The sequence below is a fragment of a genome, unplaced genomic scaffold, assembly GCF_019419815.1.
Source record: "Pyrus x bretschneideri cultivar Hongxiangsu unplaced genomic scaffold, Pyrus_bretschneideri_v1 Contig20, whole genome shotgun sequence".
In the NCBI taxonomy this organism is placed as follows: Eukaryota; Viridiplantae; Streptophyta; class Magnoliopsida; order Rosales; family Rosaceae; genus Pyrus; species Pyrus x bretschneideri.
The window spans coordinates 4783733-4806719 of record NW_025999502.1 but is presented as its reverse complement, the minus strand read 5'-3'; the positions used below and the strand labels follow the sequence as shown (position 1 = coordinate 4806719).

The following is a 22987-nucleotide window of genomic DNA, read 5'->3' as shown; positions in this document are numbered from 1 at the left end:
ATAATCAAAGACAATGAAAATAAACATTCAATTCGAAGTTCAATTATAATCAAGTATTCCAAAGTCCAAAGTTAAATAAACATCAAATGGTTGGGTGGCTTAGGGGGCACCCAAAGAGTGATCCACCTACTTTTTCAATGATAATTTGCTTGCTAACGCTTGGGTGGCTTAGGGGGCAACATATCACCTTTTTTTGAACTTCCACTTGCCATTTCTACATACAAATAATAAAAGAAAAGATATTAATTAAAATATTATTTAAAATAATCTAACAAAATCAAATGCAATAAATAAAATTACCTTTCTCAACTTCTTCACAAAACTCCATCTCTTCAATGGTTGGCTCATGATGTAATGCAACATGAATGGACCTAAGCCAATTTTGAGTACATATCAAAGCCTCCACCATTTTTGGACTTAAAGAACTACGATATGGATCAATTATCCGTCCACTTGTACTAAAGGAGGATTCCGAAGCAATGGTTGATACGGGAATAGCTAAGATCTCTCTTGCAACACGTGCCAAAATAGGGTACTTAGAAACCCCATTCACTCTCCACCAATTCAATACATCAAAGTTCTCATCTTCTTCTCCTTCATTAGGATCGGAAAGATACTTGTCAACATCATTATGCACAATCCGGGCTCTCTTTGCTTTTCTCATTTCACTTTTTTCTTTCAACTTTCTTTTTATTTCGGTCATGCTTGATGAAGAGTCTCCACTTGTCGTTTGAGAACTACCACCACCACTTATACTTTGTTGTGTACTCAAAGACATATTTTCATGAATCTTGTAAAGATCAATCAATAAGTCCTTCACCCCATTTGTGGCACTTTCAACCTTTTCTTCATCCTCACCAAATTGTATCTCAAAATAATCAACAACTTTATCTAATTTGTGGCGAGGATCAAGCACAAGTGCTATAAAAAGATATTGATTCATGTCCTTAAGTGAACCCCAATACTTGTCATATTTTTCTTGCATCAACTTGGAGATCATAGACAAAAGTTCATCATCTTTGTTTTCATGCAAGAGACTTTTGATCTTAAACAAATCACCAAAAGTAGTATGAACGGTTAGAGTATTAGAACAACATACTTTTAAAGTGACTTCATAAAAAGGACTCAAAAAGATTGCAAATATCCCCGCCTCACTCCAATCATCCATCGAAGGTGGCCCCTTCCTCATATTATTATGATTGTCTTTAACAAAGTACGGAAGGTAATGACCATCATCTACTTTTAATCTATCAAAAGCCATCTTGAACTTTAAAGCCAATTCCAACATTAAAAATGTGGAATTCCACCTAGTAGGGACATCCAAAATCACAAGCCCTTGGCTCTCTATTCTCACTTTCTCGACACACCTTTTAAAGCTTTCCAACCTTTGAGGGGAAGATCTTACGTACCTAACCGCATTACGAATGCTTTGTATAGCCGTATTCAACAATTTTATCCCATCATTCACAACCAAATTGAGGATATGAGCAACACACCTCATATGCAAATATTTTCCATCATGCAAGAGTGCATTAGGAATCCCCCACCCACTTATTCGGTGCACCAAGTCCCTTAAACTGGAATCATTTGTGGAAGCATTGTCAACCGTAATGGTTAACACCTTATCTATACCCTCACTCCACTAAACATTACTCCAAAAGTTGAGCAATGGATTCTCCTTTATGATTTGGAATAACACAAAAATTCAAAATCTTTTTATGTAACATCCAATCATCATCAATAAAATGGGCGGTGAGAACCATATAATTGGTTTGTTGAATAGAAGTCCATGTGTCCGTTGTTAGACACACCCTAAATGTCTTCAATTGACTCTTCAATTTATCCTTTTCGGAATAAAACAAGCTAAGTACATCCTTAGCAATTGTCTTACGACTAGGCACTCTCCACATAGGACATGCTTGCATGCAAAAACGGCGAAAACCTTCTCCTTCAACAAAAGTAAAAGGCAACTCATCTATAATTATCATCTCAACACAAGCCTTAGTTACTTCCTCTTGAGAAAAACCTATAGCTTCCAACTTATATTTCGTGCCGGCAAAGGTTAAGATCTTTTGCCTATTTGCGGCAAATATTTCCTTATTAGGACCGTAGCTTCTACATCTTGCTATATGGTTTCTTAAATTAGTTGTACCATTTTTATCTGGGTCGGCCATATATGATTGAGCGCAATACTTGCACAACCCCTTAACTCTACCAACCTCAATTTTTCTTTCAAAGTGCTCCCAAGCTTTAGACCTTTCATGACTTTTTAATGATTCCAAAAGAGCTTCTTCTTTACTTACTTGGTCACTTTGGTCACCTTCTTTTGGAGTTGCATCGGCGGGATTTCCGGATCCACCAAGAGAACTAGGAGTTTGTCGAGGTGCCACCATGGTGTTTTGAGGCGGAGTTGATTCACCAATGTCCATCTAAAATAAGAGAATCATACAATTAATTTTTCAAATAAGAGATTCATTACAATTAATGAATTAATTATTAAACACAAGGGCAAAAGTAATAGAAAGATATGACTACTTACTTCCGATGGTATACTCGAAGATGAGTTTGTTTGATCATGAGGGCTATTTGATTTTGATCTCATTGAGTTTGAACTTGAGTTTGAGGCCCTTGAGACCTTTGACGCCTTTGCGTTCATCTAATTCACACAAAACAATAGGATATTAGTTAGTACTACAAACTTATACAAAAGTAAATGTTAATCAAAATTGGCAAGCACATTAATAGAAAACTAGCAAGCACATTATTACGCTTATAGTCTACTTCTAAATTATTTGTTTGTTCTTATTGTAGGACAAGCTCTTGTTATTCTCAAAACTAGGGAAGCAGCACAAAAGGTTGTTAGAGAATTGGATAAGGGATATTTATTGTTGTCAAATGGAAGGTTTGTAGTTGGCTAATATTCTGGCATAGGTCGTGTCATCAGGTTCTACAGCATGATGCATCTGTTTGCTATTTAGTCTCTATATCTTGTTTTATTTCTCCTTGTTTCTCTGTTCCACTCCCCATTACCAAGTTTTTTATTTTGAAGTCCTTTCTTATGACTTACTGGTAATCTTTTCTGCTGTATCCTATTTTTCTGTCTTATCAATTCCAAGCAGTTGACATGTAAGAATTTTTCACTAGGTGGTATTTTTTTCTAGGTTCTGTTAATTAACTGTTTTTGATTGACGAAGGAGACGAGCTTCTGCCAATTTCAATGTGATTATCAACTTTTACTTTATATACAGCTAATTTTTGCAAATAGTGTGGTTCACATGATGATAGTTTTTATACAATTTGTAGGCCTCTAGTTGGCAGCTTTGGAACTCCTTGTTCCTTAGAAAAGAAGGCACCTTTTTTGGTCATCTTACTATTGAGAAACTACGGCACCAAAATGCATGGGAAATGGTACAGTTGCATCTCTCTCTACAAGCATTAACACATATATGAGAAACACAAGCGTATAATGCTGGTATTGTTTGTTTCTATTTTCACTGCCTTCTCATCTACATGTTTATACTTCTTCCTTTTTGGATCCAGAAAGAAGCCATATCTACTTCACATTGTTCCCAGCCCAGCACTATTGAATACGATATGGCCATGGAGTGGTGTTTACAACAAGAAAGATCAGATCTCTTGTGGAGGAACTTATATAAGGTCTTGGAAATATTCATTGTCATTTACAATATATTGTATTGTGTTTGAATAATATGCGATTTAACGTCTCTGGGTGTTGTTTCCTTTGCGAAACTATCTCAAATGACCTAGATCTTTGGCAAAAGGCATGACATGTTACCAAAACAAACACTTTATGATACAAATCTGATCAACAGAAGAACTCACACAGCTTATACGTTTCAAAACCAATTTTCTTTCAAGAGAACCAAAAGAAGGAACTTTCAACAAGGTGCATCCAATTAACCAAGCAAAACTTGTAAAGCTTTACAAGCATATCTTAGCCTACAGACAATTCAAATGATGAACATAATAAAAATCCTTACTTTAGTTACAATTTTACAAAATTAGGGTCTTTCCTTCAAAATTAGATTTTATTAGCATTCAAATTAGGGTCTGTTTTCATAATTTCAAGCAATTGGATCTTTTCCCTCTTTGTTCTTTGGATTAACATTTCACCAAAATTCAATACAATCATGTATTTAAAAAAAAATGGAAAAAAAACCCTAATTTTAAACAAATTGAATGAAGACATGAATTAGGGGAAACAGATGGGTTTCAATTGAAGTTTTCAAACAAGAAATAATAGAGAATTTTTGAAGCACCTGAGTCACTTCTAATGATAAGTCGCCCGACACCCACTGCCAATTGTTGATGAGAGTACTCTGACCTGTTTAAGACTCGAGCTTCCACTTCCAGTGCTCTGACCTATTTAAGACTCGAGCTTTAGAGGTTTGGTTGGAATGTAGAGCAGAAAATAAAACGTGAGAGTCATTAACCTTTTGCTATGAGTGAGAATGGTCACCACCGCTGACGCTAGCTGGGAATGAGAATGGTCACAGCGAGAGCTTGAGAGAGGATGAATTGGGAATGAGAATGGTCACAGTGAGAGCTTGAGCCTTGAGAGAGAATGAGATTGACAGAGTCTGAGAGAGAGATGAGGCTGAGAGAGGATGAAGAAGACCGAGAGCGGAGAGACTGAGAGCCTTGGGAAAACAGGCGAGACTGAGAGCGGAGAAACTGAGAGAGGATGAAGAAGACCCTAGGTTTAGGTTACACTCGAGGTAAAATGGTGGCGTTTTAGAATTAGGATTGTTAATTAATAAAATAGCATAAAACGATGTCGTTTTGAAGACTTCGGTTCGGTTCGGTTCGGTTCCCGAACCTCAGAAACCGAAATCGAACCAGACATTATTCGATTCAGTTCAGTTTTTTTTTTGTTCGGTTTTTTCGGCCTCGGTCCGGTTTTCGGTCCGATTTTTTTCAGTTTTCGGTTTTTCCAACCCACCCTTAAGTGCAGATAGAGAGTTGAAAAGAAAAGGTGAGGGATGAGAGAGTATGGGAGAGATAAGGTGAGGGAATCCGAGAGAATGGGAAGACACGGGATTGGGGGGAAATGGTGTCGGAAGTCCCACTGGATGGGAATTCAAGGAATAATATTAAAATAATAGAGGGCCAAATATTTAGGATGATGAAATTATTAAAATGCTCTTCGACTTCGTAAGTCCGTAAAATTTTCATTGCAATTCCGAATTCGATTCCACTTGCGCCTACGCGTTCGTAGTGACAAGCACTATGAGGATATGCTAAAATAATGTTTCATACATCTCCCAATACGATGGTCAACGGAAGTCAACTATCTTTGCCTCAAGGGCATTTCCGTCAATTCACTCTTTTAAAATTAATAAAATTGTAAAAATTAGGGAAGGATTTTCACACTAAAACCCTAAGACGCTCTCATAGAGAAATACAAGCTTTTTTTTTTTTTTAGTGATAAATCAGCATATTGACACAAAAGTTTTAGGAAAATCTGTTTAAAACTTTCAAGAAACTTTCAAGAAAATTTGTTTGAAACTTTCACAAAAGGATTTAGGGTCGGTCTTGAAAGTTTTAAGGCTCGGGGTGACCCAAAAAATGAGTCCCAATTTCATAAGAAAAATTATCTGTTTCATATGTAAGATTCCGATAAAATTATACTTAAAAAAAAAAAAACACTTTATACACAATAATTTAGAAACATAGAAAAATAATTTATTTTGTATTGAGATAAGGAAACAAAAAAGCCTTGGGCTTACAAGTAGAAAAATGACGAGTTTTGTTTCCCTTCTATATGAACGTCTAAAGTGTTTTTATATAAATCGTGAAGTGTTTCTTCTTATTTACTAATTTTGTCAATATGGGACTAAATAGAATATATTTTCGAGTCTTTAATTGATATGTATAAGCAATGATTAGCACTAAATTAAACATATTGGTGATATCACATCTTAGTCCGCATAGTAATATATTGCCCGCTTTGGGCCACGTCTCACGGATTTGTTCTTGCGGATTTGTTCTTGGGCTTCCACCCAAAACGCGTCTTACTATAAGGAGGCGGTCATGTACATATAAGGCACATCACCCCCTCTCCCCCGGCGCGATGTGGGATCTTATAATCCACCCACCTCAGGGGCCCAACGTCCTCGTTGGCACACTTTCGCCCGGGGAGTGACTATGATGCCAAATTTTCACATCCCAGTCCGCATAGTAAGATATTGTTCTCTTTGGGCCACGCCCTCATGGATTTGTTGTTGGGCTTCCACCCAAAATGCGCCTTATTATAGGGAGGCGGGCATGTACAAATAAGGCACGTCACCCCCTCTCCCCCGGGCTATGTGGGATATTACAAGTGACACATCATATGATTTGCAAATTTGGTCCACACATTACTCTTTATTTAAGGTTAGACTTGAATTGGAATGAATGTTTGCAACCCACATAACTACTAGCTAGTAACTAAAAAGAAAAGAATAACCACATGCAAATTCGTAAACATTGGAAAAAATAAACATGCACATAACATTTTGAACTCAAGATCTCTCGTTTTAAATAACAAAAACCACAATTACTGATTAAACTTTTTGATCATATGAAATTTTTTATATTATGAAAAGAAATTCATAAAAATTGAAAAGTAAATAAACGCACATAGTATTTCGAACCCGAGACCTCCTCATTAATTTTAAATAAAATAAAACCACCACGTCTAGTTAAACTTTTTTATTTTTTAACCAAATTTTATAAATTTATACTCTTATGAAAAAATATATAAATATACTAATTATGGTGCTCTCAATTTCTTTCGGCCCCGAACGGTCCCCTAACCCGCACTAGGCCAGGCTAGCCCTGTTATAACTTTGTCACCCTCCGAGTGTCTGCCAGCATGCCTCGATTTCAATGTCCATTTCGGATATCTAGGTAAGAGTGTATCATCATGAGTGTTTAATTTGAAAGTTGATACAAGTGGCCCTCTAGCACAGTGATGGAGAGGAATGTTGCCCTTGCACCACGGCCTGGATTCGAATCCCGTCGGTTTTCTAATCTAACAAATCTATCGTTGGAATTAAAAAAAAAAAAAAAGCTGATAAATAGCATTACATATGAGAATCACATGTAAAGAACCATCTACCCCTTGATTCTCCTTTATCCTGTTCAAATCTCAGGAATTAAGGTGATGAGTTATGTCAATCTCATCATTTTAGCAATAATAATAATAATAATAATAATAAAAAGCGTATAAAAAGTGAAAAATAATGTATATAAGTCTTTTCCCTAAATTAAAATTAGAATGAACAAATCAATCAGTGATACATAATAAGACTTATAAAACAAACTGGTGACCTATTCTATACAGTTGGACTTTCGCTTGGTACCTAATAAAAAATGTAAGTCAATTATATTTTGTTAAAGAACGTACATGTGAAACATAGTATTCAATCCAACTTTTTTTTTTCTTAGACAATATATCGATATCATTTAACTATGGGACATGAATTTTAGCTATGTCATATAATGAGATAACTATTAGTCTCAAATTCGCCACCAACTAGAAGCAAACTTAAAATATTTTATTTACTAATAAACAAAAACATTGCTAAACAGATAGCACTTAAATTTCTTTAGAATGATTACAAAAGTACTTTCACAATGAAATAACATAATCACAACAAAGTTGTGCTACCACAATGAAACCATCAACCATCAGAAGCCTTTAAGGAAAATGATTCTCTTTTTCATTTTTTTTTTATTTTTATAAAAATAAGAATTAGTTGTGAGGCCAACACTACATTGAACTTTAAACCGTCTATTTTTCAACTTGCACCTCATAGATTATCCTTACAAAATATTAGCCAAATTGGAAATATTTGAGGCATCCAATTAAGTTCAAAAAATATTAGCGGTCAGTTCAGTGTTGTCTCGCTTAAATTTATTACTAAAACCTTGGCAGCAAACTCAATTTGGGAAAAAATATTCAGTTTATGCTTGTCCTAGATCGGTTCATGCTGGTTTACGGTTCTAACAAAAAAAAAAAAATATATATATATTTATTTATTCTTCTACTTCCAATACCAAACACATATTTCAACCACAAATCCAAACAAATTTGAGTTCCCACTACTAGATCTACAAGATTGTGATCGGCAGATAAAAAGCGTACATTTATAATGTCTCAGATCAAGACCAAAGTGTACATTCTAAACTAAAACTAAAGTGTATATAATGCATAAGATACTAGAAAAGAATGAAGAAAAATAAAGTACAGGGACATATGTGACAAAACAATAAGGTACCGTTTGGTACATGGAATGGGACGGAACGGAGCAGGACGAGACATTCTGTCCCACGTTTGGTGCGCCTAAAACGGGTGGAACGCGCTGTTTCACGGGATAAGTTTTGGGTGATTTTTAGTTCCGCCTCCCCCCTAGAACGACTTGTTCCACCTCAGTGGAACACACATTTATAACATTTTAAGACAAAAATACCCCTTGTCTTTTTCAATATTTACACCATCTAAATCATACAACAAACCCTAACTATCATCTTCTCTTCTCTGCCGCTGTGAACTTTTTCAGCTCTGCATCTCCCCTTCGCAACCTTCCTCCTCATCCTCTTCTGTGTAGCCTCTTTGTGAACTTCTGCTCTGCATTTCCGTTCCAGGTTCGATATAATTGTGATTGTGTAGCCTTTCGGTCTCTCTTTCTTTATATTTTGTAGTGCTTCGATTTGCCCAATACTGCATCTGCAATTGAAAATAAAAAAATTGCTTACAGGAGGTCCTTTAGTAAATTTGAAGTGGCATTGTTATTCTTTTTTGATTTGCTTGTTTCGAGTTCATTAACACCTAGTTCCTAATTCTGCTGAATTTCTTTGTATTTTGTAGTGCTTCGATTTCTTTGTATTCTTTTTTGATTTGCTTGTTTCGATTTCTTTGTATTTTGTAGTACTTTGATCTGCCCAATACTGCATCTGCAACCAAAGATCCGCCTTTGTTTATCTGTTTCCGCTCCCCCTGTTGAGCTTGTTTTGATTTCTTTGTCTTTTGGTTCCGTTCTCCGTCTTGCGCACCAAACGCAGAACTGAACAACTCTCATTTTCTGTCCTACGCATACCAAACATAACATGGAGCCACTTTTTCATCCCGTCCTGTCCCATCCCATCCCGTCTTTTCCCGTTTCGTTTCGTCTACGTACCAAACGGTACCTAAAGGAGGGGGAGAGAAGTGGAGAAAATATTGGGCTTATGCACATGGCCTTCTCAGAAAAATGACTTATCTATATAAAATATAATATAAAATAATAATTTATATTAAAAGACGTTCGGTCTGATTTTTCCGGTTCTTAGCAATTCCAAACAAGTACTGATTTGAGACGTTCCAGTTCGGTTTTCGTTTCGGCTTTGAAAATTTTGGTAACGCAATTTTTTTATCACGGTTCGAATTGGTTTGCCGTTCGACGGTTTTTTTTGCCCACCTTTAATTGTGGTTGAGGAATAAACATATTATGCTTTAAGAAGAGTGGAAAATAAAATTTTATATACAAAAAAAAAAAAATCTTATTTTGTACTCTAAAATTTTCATTTTACATTCAAAATATTTATATTTAAAAAAAATATTTATAAAAAGTACAAATTAAAAATTTTATATTGTCAACAATAATTCTCTAAAACATTACTTTAATTAATTATATTCATTCATCTCATCTGGCTGGGCACTTTCCTTCTTTCTCTTAACCAAAACCGAAAAATAATGATATTGTTTCCTTTATCCTAAAAAAGTTTTAATTGAAATAAGAAACCCACTACATTCCGTAATGATTGTACGTTACTTTCTCCCAAAAAATTCAAATTTTAAAAAGTGGATGAGACTGAGACCAGCTCAGATTTGTAACCAATCAGGGATAACCCTGTTTCCCCTGTAATGCCACTCACATCATTTCCATACTAAATTTCGTGACAATATTAAAAAATATTATATCATTAAATTTGAAGTGACGTAAAATTTATGAGAGAGAGAGAGAGTTCTACTTTTGAGTTTTCATGAGAGAGAGAGAGAGAGAGAGAGAGAGAGAGTTCTACTTTTGAGTGTGTTTGAGCAGTTCTTTCACAGATCCCAGATTTTTACAACACAGCACCAACCATTTTCTTATTAAAAAAAGCCAAGAGCTGCGGCAGCACCACCTCTCACATTCACTTTGTGGAACCCATCATCCATCAGCAGAAGATTCTCCAATTTCTCCTCTCCCACTAGAAAAATCACCAGAAAATCAAAAACCCATTAATTTTTGGAAGCAAAGAAGAAAACCCATGATTTGGAATCCGAAAAGCAACTCGGAAATTCTATTGTAATTCGATGACATTCTTGTTGGAGGATGATGTTGTTGTATAATGAGAGGCAGAGATGGTGGTGGTGGTTGTGCAGCTGAAAATGTCACTTTTTAGTCTGTGAGACTCTTGAGTGCAGCAGCAGAAGAGAAGAGGAAGAAACAAGAGTGAAAATGTTGTGTAAAAAGAGTGGGTGCAGAACTGCCATTGAGGAGGAGGACCGTGGATCGGTACCTGTGTACCTCAATGTCTACGATCTCACACCTTTTAATGGCTACGCTTATTGGCTTGGCCTTGGAGTTTACCATTCTGGTGTACAAGGTTAGTTCTACCAACTTTACTTTGTGTTTGGCTGGTGAGAAAATGTACATAATTATGTTTGGCAGATGAGAATGCGGATATTTGTTGGTTGCTCTTTGGCTTGGCCTGTATTCTGTTTACTTTAAGATGTATGTGGTTCAGTTGGATTAGATTGTGGATTTTGATCTAAAAAAAACAAAACTGTAGGTATTGAATTAGCAATACAAGATAAAAGATTGATGTGAGCCATTGAACTTCTCGAATCCGGAAACATTATTGTTAGTGTGATTCATAGCTACTAATTTCCTTACCAGCTTCTGGCAAGAAATTCGTGAATTCGTTTTCACTTCTTGTTTCCAAGTACAATGAGCTTTACTTGGTTTCTGATATGTTTTTCCATTACTCGTATTTTTTCAATGTTCATGGAGGTTTTTGATTGGATTCACTTGTGCAGTACACGGCGTGGAGTATGCGTTCGGAGCTCATGAGTTTCCAACATCTGGAATTTTTGAAGGAGAACCGAAAAAGTGTGATGGGTTTACATTTAGGAAATCAATTTTGATCGGGAAGACGGATGTTGGGCCTTTAGAGGTGAGGGCAGTGTTGGAAGACCTTGCAGCGAATTACAGAGGCAATGCCTACAATTTGATCACCAAGAACTGCAACCACTTCTGCAATGATGCATGTATCACATTGACTGGAAATCCAATTCCAAGTTGGGTTAATCGGCTTGCCAGAATCGGTAGGAATTATTTGCTTCGATTTATCTAGTTTCTATGGATCATTTTAGTCATGAAACTTTTATAGTTCAGAGGTATTGCTTTGCTGACCTTTCCTTGTATATTTCGTCAAATTGACAACGAAAAGTGCAAATTTTGACAACGACCTTAGAGCTCATCTATGGCTCATCTATGAAAAGGTAGAAGTAGCTAGAATGCACTTAGAACTCATCTCCGAAAAAATAATCTTCTCAGAAAATGCTGCATTCCACTACCAAAAATTGAGCCTAATACTATTTGAATGTTTCGATCCTTGAAAGCATCCGTTTCCAAAGAAATGAGCTTGCTTTGTTTGTTAATAGTTATGTGGTTTTAACACTATTCATAACCAATCATTCCTTATTGTGCAGGGTTCCTCTGCAATTGTGTTCTTCCTGTGACTTTAAATGCGGCCAAAGTTCACAGAATCGAAGATAAGGCAGATGAAGGAGACAAGGACAAGTTAACAAATCAGTCACACAATGCCGCAAAATTGTCTAACTCTCCTTCATCTTCATCATCCTCTCCTTCTGGCACAACATTCCGCAGGGGTAGAAGCCGAACAAGACGCCCTCGTCCTCCCCCTTCGCCCTTGATTATTGCTTCTTCATCCTCTTGATGGTTGAAATTCGCAGCAGAGTTTATTTATTTTCTAGAACATTGCTCAAAGATAAGAAGCAAAGTCAAGTTCTTGTTTCTGTTATCTTTCATTCTTTTGCTGCGATCTTCAATATTTTGGCAAGTGATTTTCTGCCCTGCAAAGTTTTAAGTTGGCATCATCCTTCTGTGGTTTTCTTCTACCCGACTCTTAGGTGGTGTTGTAAAAAACATTATGATAAATGTCAATAACGCATCGTTAGTTGTTGGAATAAATATACTGTAACATATTGTCGATGCATTATTGGAATTCTATATTTTTGTGGTTTAAAAGTGTTGCTTTAGGAAAGTAAAATCTATACCAAATTCATAAAGATTAAAGAAAGTGAGTTTGAATTCCGTTCGCCGTAGATTAGAGTAGTTTTTATACCGTTTTATGAAAAACAAAAATGTGAAAGGTGAGGTTTTCTTGAAGGAGGTTCACTTTGTGATATAGAGAGCCTACAACCGGGAACCTTGTGCTCCCTCCCACAGGATAGTGTCCAGGTGCTTTTGTTTAAAGTTGCTTTTCCTATAGGAAAAGCAAGTTGAAGGCCCCACAAATAACGTGCCCTGGAGGCCTTCACGTTCGCGTACTATTCCTGATTTGGTACTATTCGAAATGAAATTCGGTCCCTTTTCTTTGTTCCTTTGACTTCTACGTCTCAATGTCCTCTTTTCCCCGCCTTCGACTCAATTAGGTTAACAAATACACAACTACTTTATGACTTGTTGGACCAAATTGCGCAAATTTTCGTGCATAGTTGAGGCATTGCTTACATGCAGGTCTCACTGTTCCAAGAGGATCTTATATGACCACAAAATTGTGAGAGCCTCGTTGTGCCAACGCTCTCCTACCCTCAAGTTCGAATCTTTTGCCGTGTCTCTGACTCCATTATGATCCTACCACTAAATCTCAAACAATTACACAGGCAAATTCGTGTTCCTTGCTGATCAATAGAATGTATCCGATATACCCAATAATCTCTCCACGCAGTTCAACATGGATTATGATATAAAACAGTGATAACACCAAATCCCAATTTTCACAAGTGCTTTTATTCTATCAAACACATTCATGATAAAATCTCTCCACACTAAAATAGCATAATTCAATGGCCTCAACTCGATCACCTCAAGTACCTTACAGCATTAATTGGATATTTTAAACAGAGTAAACTATGGAAGCTGTGCTATAACATTCGCCGGACTTTCGGAATTATATTCATATCATAAACATGCAATTTCCAAAGGGTAAATCCTATATTTGCAAGAAAAGAAAATGAACAAAAGTAAATTCCTGAGGCCATTTGATTGTGTTGTCTAAACTGTCCTGCAAAAAGGCCAATCACAATAAAATTTAGGGTCGGTGCGAAAATAAACATCTCACGGTGAGAAAACAAGGATTTGAAGAGGGCTTCACCAACAATTGTAGGGTTTACAGCAGAGACTCAGGTTCACCGAAAATTATCAGCTCTGGCTCTGCTTTTCTCGTATCCATTCAACAAAATTGTCGAGGATCAAAGGCCATGCAAGTTCAGGGTTGTAGTTGCTAAGGTCTGGAAAACTTATCTGTGCAAAGGATTGTAAGGATAACACGTTAGCTAACATATCATGAAAGCAGACTAGCACTTACGGAAAAAGGAAAATGGCAACAACTGATATGCAAAACCAAACGTTGACGGTTATTGGCATAAGACACGACTAGCAGTGAATAAGAAAAATGAAAAGAAGAAACAAAGCAGGAGTGTTCAAATTCACAACCAACGTGCAAGATTACCTCATCGCAAAACCGGTAAAAGCCCATCCATTGATCCATATTTATGACTTTGTAATCATTCTGAATCTGCATTTAGAATTACATTTACCATTTCCAGAATCTTTTTCCCGACTAAACGGAATACCAGTTCATCAATACAACAATATTTATTCAGCTACTCACCTTTAGGTACTGAGTAAATAAGTCAACCTGCGAATGGTATTGAGATCCTAGAACAATATTTAATAACTCGCATATGCTGTCTATATCTATGCTCTTCTGTTTCTCCTCTGTAAATAATAGAAGACAAATACAGATGGTTTAATACATATATAAAGGATAAAAACAAAGGAAAATCAATTACTTTACAAAATATAACCAGATAGACACATTTGACGCATTACCCGTCAAACAATATCGGAATGCATAGGAATAGAAATCCACAAAGTTCGATGGCCTCCTGACCTATCCATTATGTAATTAACAGGAAAAGATCAGAATCTCTGTGACCTCAATCATGTGGATGGGATGAACTAATTAAACTGCGGTAATAAAAGGAAGCAATTTTAAAAATTCTACCTCTTTCTCTAGCTCTGGGAGTGCCTTCTTTAATTTACTTACATTATCCACCCTCAGTGCTTTAAGTCCTACTCGCCACTCTTCCTATAAAAGAGGAGATTGGCGATGTCATGAAACAAATGGTACGGTTAGAGTGATGAATGCAAGGTTCCACATGAAGTTTCACTTTTAAAAGAAAATTATATCAAGAAATATGCGACTTATAATAGAACAAGGATGGAATGGTTAAAGTATTAAATTGAGTTTGGATTTGACGTATGTGGTCAGCATTATTGGAGCATAAAATCCAAATGGAGCATTAAACTACAGCCACCCGAACAAAGTAATCCTTTAAAAGGTCATTCGCTACAGTAAAGCTTGACAACTTAACAGTTAACACTAGTGTCATTTGATCTGTGTTGTACATGTAGGTGAATGTCTATATGTAATATGTACATAGAGAGCACACAGATGTGTCTTTTTTGACATATGCCTTATGTGCATACACTCGCACTCGCACTCGCACACGCACAAGCTCCCCTGTGAAGCCAAAGACTCCATGTATATACATGTAAAATCTCTACGAGTAAACTCACCCAGACATGTAAAGCAAAGTCAGTGCTATGCAATCATCAAAATTAATTTAACAACGTACGTTTAGATGCTAGATGAAATGAAATAAATTGTGGAAACGTACAAAAAATACTTGAAGAATTTTGATATGCAGATGAGCAAGTACTGCTTACCAGGGTGAAGTACCCTTGTTTTTCAGCTTTCATTTTCCTGGCATACATAGTCTATTAGCTTTGACAGTTCAAATCAAGGATAATTCGAAGAAGTGAAGATCAAATGACTCCAAACTGAACTTACCAGGCAAGCATCAAGACCCTTACATCCGTATGGTCAACTTCCAAATCTGAACAAAGACGTTCAATTCCCTCTGGGCTGTTCAAAGAGCACGAACAACTAATAAGTCAAAAGGGTACATCAAATTTTCCCGTAACAAAGGTGTGCGTACATGTAAAAAGTACAGCTTCTCCATGGGAAAAATTTATTAAGGTAGAGTTGATACAAATATGATTAAATTTTGATTGTAATTGAAATGCCATGAAACAATACTACTTTTCTTCTCCCGTCTTTAAGAAAAAAACAATGATTTATGGTAGTTCAATCAGGTATTTGGAAATAATGCGATTCTATTGGTCACTGCGGATTTTCTGGACAAGGAACAATTGGTGATTCATAACAACTCTTTCTGTTGAATAGTAATCATAAAATGTTCCCATGCGGGACCAACAATGATGTTACGTTAGTACAAAAAATGGTGAAACCCAATACATATTTTCATGAAATTCTTACCGACCCCTGGAAGATGCAACTAAATACGTGACAAGGGAAAAATATAATAACATTTTGAATGCCAAAGGAATTACTGAATTAAATCTGTCATTGAGCATGCTCAACACTTTCACTAAAAAAATTATAACCTTTCCTCCTGCTGTAGCAAAAGTAATAGCAAAATCCACAAATTATAACAAGTATTTTGTGCAGTAGACTTACTCAATCAAACCAGAAGATGCATTTGCATATGAATTAAAGACGGCATCAATCCGTTCCAACTCCTTGTTAGCTGCTTTAGTGGCTAAGCAGATTAAGAATAAAGTAGTTATAAGCACAGATAACATGGAATGCTAACGCAACAAGCTAGTAAGCAATATACTAATATTCAAACAGGTTATTATATAAGTTTTGAAGAACACATTCTACAAATACTAATGTCTGGGGCAATCCAATAAGAAAACCAGGTAGCACCAAACCTGAAATGTGTTTCAACCTAAAGCAAGGTTTACTTAGTAATGTGCGCCTCAGGAAGTATCTAACACTTGAGTAGGATAAATTTGACAAAGCTTTTGAGAGAAGTGCAGCATAGACCAGCTGACTGAGAGTTCAAGAACCCTAGGTAAGTGGGGATGTAGAAAATACTTAAGAGGATTAGAAACGTCCGCCTCACTATTTGAGAGTCCCTCCCCGTGACTTCCAAGTACTGAGAAGCCATCGCTGAAGGAAGTATTTTCCCACAATTCTCATTGAGTCCTACGTTACAACCCCAACCATTAATCACGATTAAAAAAGATGCAAACTTCTGCCACAAGACTAAAGTTTAGACGAAACCCGTCTAATATCCCCTGAAACTTACCAAAAAAATTAAACAAACTGTTGTGACAATGTGATATAGACAATTAGTTTGGCCTGTTCGATAACTTTTCCGTCGTCGTTTTCTATAATTTGACTAATGAGAGTGCAATATTGGAACAATTTAAATAGATTCAATTTTATAATTTTTTGACAAATCAGAAACTTTAAGCCTACGCTGATCGGTCATTCAATTTTCTGTTTGAAAGAGTTCATTCTTTTCAACAAATCAGAACCCTTAACCCCCTTCATGCAACAAATATTCCAGCATCCTCACCAATTCAGCTAAAAACCATTCTCCGATTTTCGAATTCGACAAAGCTTTAACCTTTCTTAATTTAATTTACCATTATTTCAGCGATTCAACAGAATTATAAATCAAATTCGATTCTATTCAATCCAAAGAACGAAGCTCAAATCAAACCTGATCTATACTCACAGAAATCCATAAATAAATAAAAAAAGTACAGAATTCAACCACAATTTAAAGACTTTAAAATCGAAACAAAGCAGTCAATACTAATTACTACAAAACCAATCCTGAAAACATCAAAACCGATCAATTCAACGACCACTGAGCGATGCTAAGAAAGAAAATGAAAAGATCGGAGCACGAACCGGAGCGTCTCATCTCGTTCACCCGAAATAACCCGAATAGAAGAGTCAAGAACAAGCGAGCGCGGAAAGCCTCGTCCGAGAGCTCTTTGTTGCACAGACAGAGACAGGCAGAGCGGGGTTGAATTGGGAGGCTCTGATTAATTTGGTGTTTTCCGGGCGTCCTTTGAAGAGAAGGGGATGATGACGTGGCGCCCTCAGATTGGGTAAGGAGTTTTTACTATTTTGGTGGGGAGGGCGGCGTACGATAAAAGGGAAAGTAAAAAAAGCACAGTACCAAATTGGTCCGGGTCGCTGTCGCTGTCGCTACACAGTTTCAACTTTTACAGTTGATTGAAGGAGTTAAAGTTACATTTGTTTGGTTGGATTAGATTCCTCACTGCAATGGCAGGCTGGGATCTGCAAAATCTAACGCTGAAAGCGGAAAAAATAATAAAAGCAAGAGAACTGGTCGGACTGGATCCGGCCCAATTTTATCTGAGTTGGGTCCAAACGCACACTACCCAAAAATTCTCGTACCCGAATTCATCAATCGTAGACTCATTCGTGGGATACTACTAAAGAACTTACCAACATGCTCTTTTCCAGATATTCTTTGTGAGGATTCTGAAGATTCGAGAATAGTATTTGTTCATCGTAAATTACGTGGTCAGTTTTCGTTAGGTACTATTTGTGTTCAATTTTAAATAAAAAAATTTAAAATGATTCCTGACCGCACGATGTACGATAAACGGACACAATTCACGGATCTTTGGGATTTCGCAAAGAGGATCCGATACAAGAACTTACGCTTGGAAGACTCAGTAATTGTTAGATTGCTGCGTGTTTTGAGTTTAGATAACATGAATACGCACATATTAATTAATCATGATCACTTGGATTAGATTTAATTTGATTAAAAGGAATTCAAAGTTTTACTAACCATGCATGTTTATAGCGACTGTATATGCTGACGCTACCCGCCATGTTTTCACATGATGCCATGCTAATACGAGTAACACATCCCGGTCTTCTTATAATGTAAAACATGTGCATTAACAATAATTGGATTGTGGCCAAATCTTTTTCGTGGTACATGAGGTGACACTGACACTACACTTTGAAAGTGATCATCGTGATGACAAATTTATTAATTAAACACATGTAATGAGCCTTGTTAATACTTGTAGTCAAATCTAAACTTCTATTAGTGTTTCATTAAAAAAAAAAAAAAAAGCACATGAGCATTATGGAGCTAAAAATAATTCAAAAAATCATGTAGGTGACATGTGGACTTTTGGGTTAAAAATACAAGATTATTCTCGAGGCATATCAGGATTCCCATGTGCATGCAATGGACAATAACGACTTAATCAAGGAAGAGTCAAAGGTAATTAATATGGAATTTATTTCAAATTCCTCTCATCACTCTTCATCAATCCCTTATTGATTTTATTCAAAAGGGAACTCCCAAAACTTTCTATTTAAATTAGGAATAATTATCATGTTAATTGCAATATATTATTTTACAAAATATCTTGCAATTATTTATCCAATTACACCATATATGGCCGGCCACTCTCCACCAAAAGGGGCCATCCACATTCCTATAAAAATGGTAAGTAATTTGCTACTCACAAACTCCTAAATACATTCTTTTCAAGATTCTAACTTTGGCACTGGAGATTCTTTGACCAAAGCCCCCATTCATCGTGAGTGCAGACTTTTGACCTTCATTTTGCAGGTGCATTTTCGTCAAAGAAGAAGATAGCGGAAATTTGCACCCACAAGCATTATGTGTGGTGTTAAAATCATCCCTTCAATCTAGACTAAGAAGCCAAAATGATCATCTGTCTTTGATAGAGTTGGGGATGAATTAGGGTTCGAATGAAATTGAGATTGGAGGAAAACTGAGGCTAAATTAAGGTGTTTGCTTTCGATAAGATCTCCAAGTAGTTTATAGTAAAGTCTCCCTCTGCGTGTAGGTTCAAATCATCAAGTGCATTATGTTTCATGAGTTCTTTTGAAATTTGTTTGCTAAGCTCCTGATTATTTCCTCGGCATCATGTGAATTGAGAGGATTAGAGAATGCACTAATTGAAATCCAAAAGAGACTTTGTTAGGCTCACACACTAACGGCAATCTAGATTTGGACTGTAATTGCCAACGGGTCATCACAAGTGTTTAATTAATAAATTTTTCACCACGAAGTCACAGTGAAAATATGGTGTCACAACAGGACCACGAATTTGTTTTTATGTGTTTTTTCCTACTAGTTTAAACTAGCATCGTAGTATACTAGTTTAAACTAGCATCTTAGTACAAACTAGCAACCTACCACCGTATTATCCTCTCTATTTATATGTGGAAAGTCTTAGGTTATAGTTCTATGGATGGAGATTTTGATACTACATAATGGATAACTATTGTGTGGCTTAACTCAAATCCTCACCCTTCCCAATATTATTATATCTAACCGGATTTCAAATTTGATATATAACTAATCTAGGAATTTAAATTTTTTAACTAATAACTGCATTTTACTTGTCACTCATATTATTGACTAACGGGTTAATTAGCGCTTGAGTGTGTATTTGTGTGTATGTGGATGTCTGTGTATATGTATACATATGTTGTGACGCATTAAGGATGTCCGCAAATTTTCTAAGACTACTCATAATACATTTCAATGATTAAACTGTTTTTATAGATACTAATTTAAGGATCCATCTCTTCAAAAAATCATTCAAATATATTATATTTTCTTCTTTTGGTCGGTTAAAAACCGAAATAGAAAAGGAACAAAGTCACCAGAAATTGTAGAAGCCTTAAGTGGTGAATGATTATTGAGATGAGTCGCGGACTAAGTCGCTCTCTTTAAGATGTTTTGCGGCTCTGCCCAAAGTATGCAAGCAGTTCACAAATACCACGTTGTCCCCAGGATAAAACAGTCCAGAACCTTCTTCTTCTGATAAAGTTCTTCCTTGCACAGTGAAAGAACCTTCGAACTTACACCCTCTCAATATGTTGCTTTTTAAATCAATATTTGTAAAACTTTTTTTTTCTCTTCACTTTTTTTATATGCCATCTGCCTATATATATGTATGTGTGTCTATATATATATATATATATATATATATATATATAAAAGTAGACGTTGTGGGGTGTACGAACGAAAGAAATCAAGGGAGTTAATGGGGATTTATGGGGTGCAAAATTGTCTGCAATCAAAGAACCTTCGAACTCATACCCTCTCAATATGTTGCTTTTTAAATCAATATTTGTAGAACTTTTTTTTTCTCTTCACTTTTTTTTTTTTTTTTTTTTCCATCTGCCTATATATGTGTGTGTGTGTGTGTGTAAGTAGACGTTGTGGGGTGTACAAACGTAAGAAATCAAAGGAGTTAATGGGGATTTATGGGGTGCAAAACTGTATGCAATCAAATACAAAACTGTCTGTAATCAAAGGTTGATAACAATTTATGTTTTATATTTAATGTTTGTAATGAACCAAAATATAAATATATTTAAAATATTTAAATAAAAACATAACTGCTCCAACAATCCCCTACTTGTTTTAATTTAAAAAAATATATATCAAGCAACATATCATAAAGCTATACATAAGTAAAGGTGTTTCTCAACTTGAACCTGTACATAGTGTTAGTGATCCAGATTATACTAGAGTAACTTATAGTTTTGAACTCTATCTCTGACAACACCACACACATAACTTTATGAAGATGAAGTTCAAAAAGCCAGCACATTATGGCCATGTGCTTGTATCCCAGTATAGTGAATGCTCTAGAAACTTATTCAAGATTTCATAGGAAGCGGCCTCGCTTCCACATTCACATAGGTAAGACTATCAAGGATATTCCTGTAGCTAGATATCTCACTCAACATAGAGTATGTATAGACCTTACTAAGAGAAAAAAAAAACTCAACCTTAAACTGCTTCAGGATGTCCTGCTTCTTAGGGATGGACATGGAATAATATTCCAAATTAAAATTAGCAAGACTTCACTCATATCACTTGTGACTTGTTATTACCCTTTGAATCTATTTCTTGGGATCTCCAATTTATAGGTTGGGTTGCTATCACAAATGACTCAATTTTCTAAGGGCTTTAGTCCCATCCCTTTCGAGATTTTCAAAACTTTTTCTCGTGCTAGTCCTTTCGTCAAATGATCAGCCAAGTTTCTTCAGACCGTATATAATCCACTCTTACAGCTCCATTAGAGAGATAATCTCTTACAGTGTTGTGCTTACGACGTATTTGTTGCCTTTTCCCGTTATAATAATGGTTTTGCACTTTAGCTATTGCCACTGTGCTATCACAATGGATCAAAACTGCTGGAATCGGTTTCTCTCATAAAGGGGTATCAGATAGTAGGTTTCTCAACCATCCTGCTTCTTCGCTTGCCGTAGCTAGCGCTATTAATTCTGACTCCATAGTAGACTGCGCCAAGATAGTCTGTTTCTTAGACTTCCATGACACAACCCCACCACCAATACTAAAAATATATCAACTAGTGGCTTTAGAGTCATCTGAAAGAGTATTCCAATCAGCATCGCTGTAACCTTCTAGGACAGCGGGAAACTTCTCATAGTGTAATATGAAATTCATCATTCTTTTAAGGTATCTTATAAGCCTCTCTATAGTACATGTTGGTTTACAATCAAAATAATTATACTTTCTTAAAAAAATTTCTATGTAGTGAGATTGATCTAAAGAAAACCCATGTTCGGACCTAGTTATTTTCAAACCAAGTATTACACTAGCTTCACCCAAGTCTTTCATATCAAAATTAGCACATAACAAAGATTTGACATTATTCACAACATGAATATTTGAACCAAAAATAAGCAAATCATCCACATATAGGCATATTATAGTGCATATATTACTTTCAGACTTATAATAGATACATTTGTCACTTTCATTTATTTTAAAACCATTCGAAGTAACCAAACTATCAAATTTTGCATGCCATTGTTTAGGAGCCTGTTTCAATCCATAAAGTGACTTATCTAACTTGCAAACTTTATTTTCTTGTCCTGGAATAATAAAACCCTTTGGTTGATCCATATATATTTCTTACTCTAATTCACCATTTAAGAAAGTTATTTTAACATCCATTTGGTGCACAACAAGATCATGAATAGAAGCTAAAGCAAACAATACACGAATAGAAGTTATTCTAGTCACAGGTGAATAAGTATCAAAGAAATCAATATTTTCTCTTTGTCTATAGCCTTTGGCAACAGGTCGGGCTTTAAAATTTTCAATTGATCCGTCAGGTTTTAATTTTTTTTTAAGAATCCATTTGCAACCTATTGTTTTGCAACCAGGTGGAAGATCCACCAAGTGCCAAGTTTGATTTGATTCCAGGGAGTCCATTTCATCATTTATAGCTTCTTGCCACAAATCTGCATCTAAAGAAGTCAAAGCTTCATGAATTGTATTAGGATCTTCTTGTAAGTTATATACATGAAAATCAGGCCCAAAATCTTTAGCTATTCGAGCTCTTTTACTTTTCCTCGGTTCTAATGCAGATTCGCTATGTTCTACAACAGTGGGTTCATAAATTTTAGAAGAATTAGAACCCCACTATTTTGAAGATTAAAAGGAAATTTATCCTCATAAAAATCAGCATCAAGTGACTCAATTATGACATGATTTTTCAAATCATAAAATCTATATGCTTTGCTATTACATGCATAATCAATAAAAACACATTCATATGCTCTACTAAGCCAATTTCAATCTTTTTGGATCAAGTTTACGAACATAAGCTAAACAACCCCAAGTTCTGAAATACAACACATTTGGTTTCTTATTTTTACAAATTTCATAAGGAGAAATATTCGT

At 35.8% G+C, this 22987-nt stretch overlaps 2 protein-coding genes across 5 annotated transcripts; one reads left to right on the top strand and one right to left on the bottom strand.

The window, feature by feature from the left end:
* The first annotated feature begins 9982 nt into the window (after positions 1–9982).
* On the top strand, positions 9983–12273 carry LOC125477122 (deSI-like protein At4g17486). The gene is made up of 3 exons (XM_048584002.1): positions 9983–10635; positions 11069–11356; positions 11744–12273. Exons 1-3 carry the CDS (start codon positions 10488–10490, stop codon positions 11989–11991), a joined length of 684 nt encoding a protein of 227 aa, XP_048439959.1. The 5' UTR covers positions 9983–10487; the 3' UTR covers positions 11992–12273.
* An 814-nt stretch (positions 12274–13087) lies between these two features.
* Positions 13088–17295, bottom strand: LOC125477123 (DCN1-like protein 4). Of its 4 annotated transcripts, none has more exons than XM_048584003.1 (10): positions 17137–17295; positions 15886–15967; positions 15196–15270; positions 15072–15108; positions 14347–14430; positions 14172–14232; positions 13951–14057; positions 13789–13854; positions 13432–13580; positions 13088–13341 (listed from the first exon to the last, which is right to left on the bottom strand). In XM_048584003.1, the coding sequence occupies exons 1-9, from the start codon at positions 17147–17149 to the stop codon at positions 13479–13481; spliced, it is 627 nt and encodes a 208-aa protein (XP_048439960.1). In that variant the 5' UTR covers positions 17150–17295; the 3' UTR covers positions 13088–13341; positions 13432–13478. The 4 variants fall into 4 exon arrangements, with proteins under 4 accessions (XP_048439960.1, XP_048439961.1, XP_048439962.1 ...); XM_048584004.1 differs by having other exon boundaries at positions 13088–13336; XM_048584005.1 differs by having other exon boundaries at positions 13436–13580.
* Between the last annotated feature and the right edge of the window lie 5692 nt (positions 17296–22987).

Bases quoted from the DNA above. Each gene is read 5' to 3' on its own strand.
- LOC125477122 (XM_048584002.1), top strand. From the start codon at position 10,488: ATGTTGTGTAAAAAGAGTGGGTGCAGAACTGCCATTGAGGAGGAGGAC. The intron at 10,636-11,068 runs GTTAGTTCTACC...TCACTTGTGCAG, and splicing joins TTACCATTCTGGTGTACAAG to TACACGGCGTGGAGTATGCG. The intron at 11,357-11,743 runs GTAGGAATTATT...CTTATTGTGCAG, and splicing joins TAATCGGCTTGCCAGAATCG to GGTTCCTCTGCAATTGTGTT.
- LOC125477123 (XM_048584003.1), bottom strand. The intron at 15,109-15,195 runs GTAAGTTCAGTT...TATGTATGCCAG, and splicing joins AGGGTCTTGATGCTTGCCTG to GAAAATGAAAGCTGAAAAAC. The intron at 14,058-14,171 runs GTAATGCGTCAA...TATTATTTACAG, and splicing joins ATTCCGATATTGTTTGACGG to AGGAGAAACAGAAGAGCATA.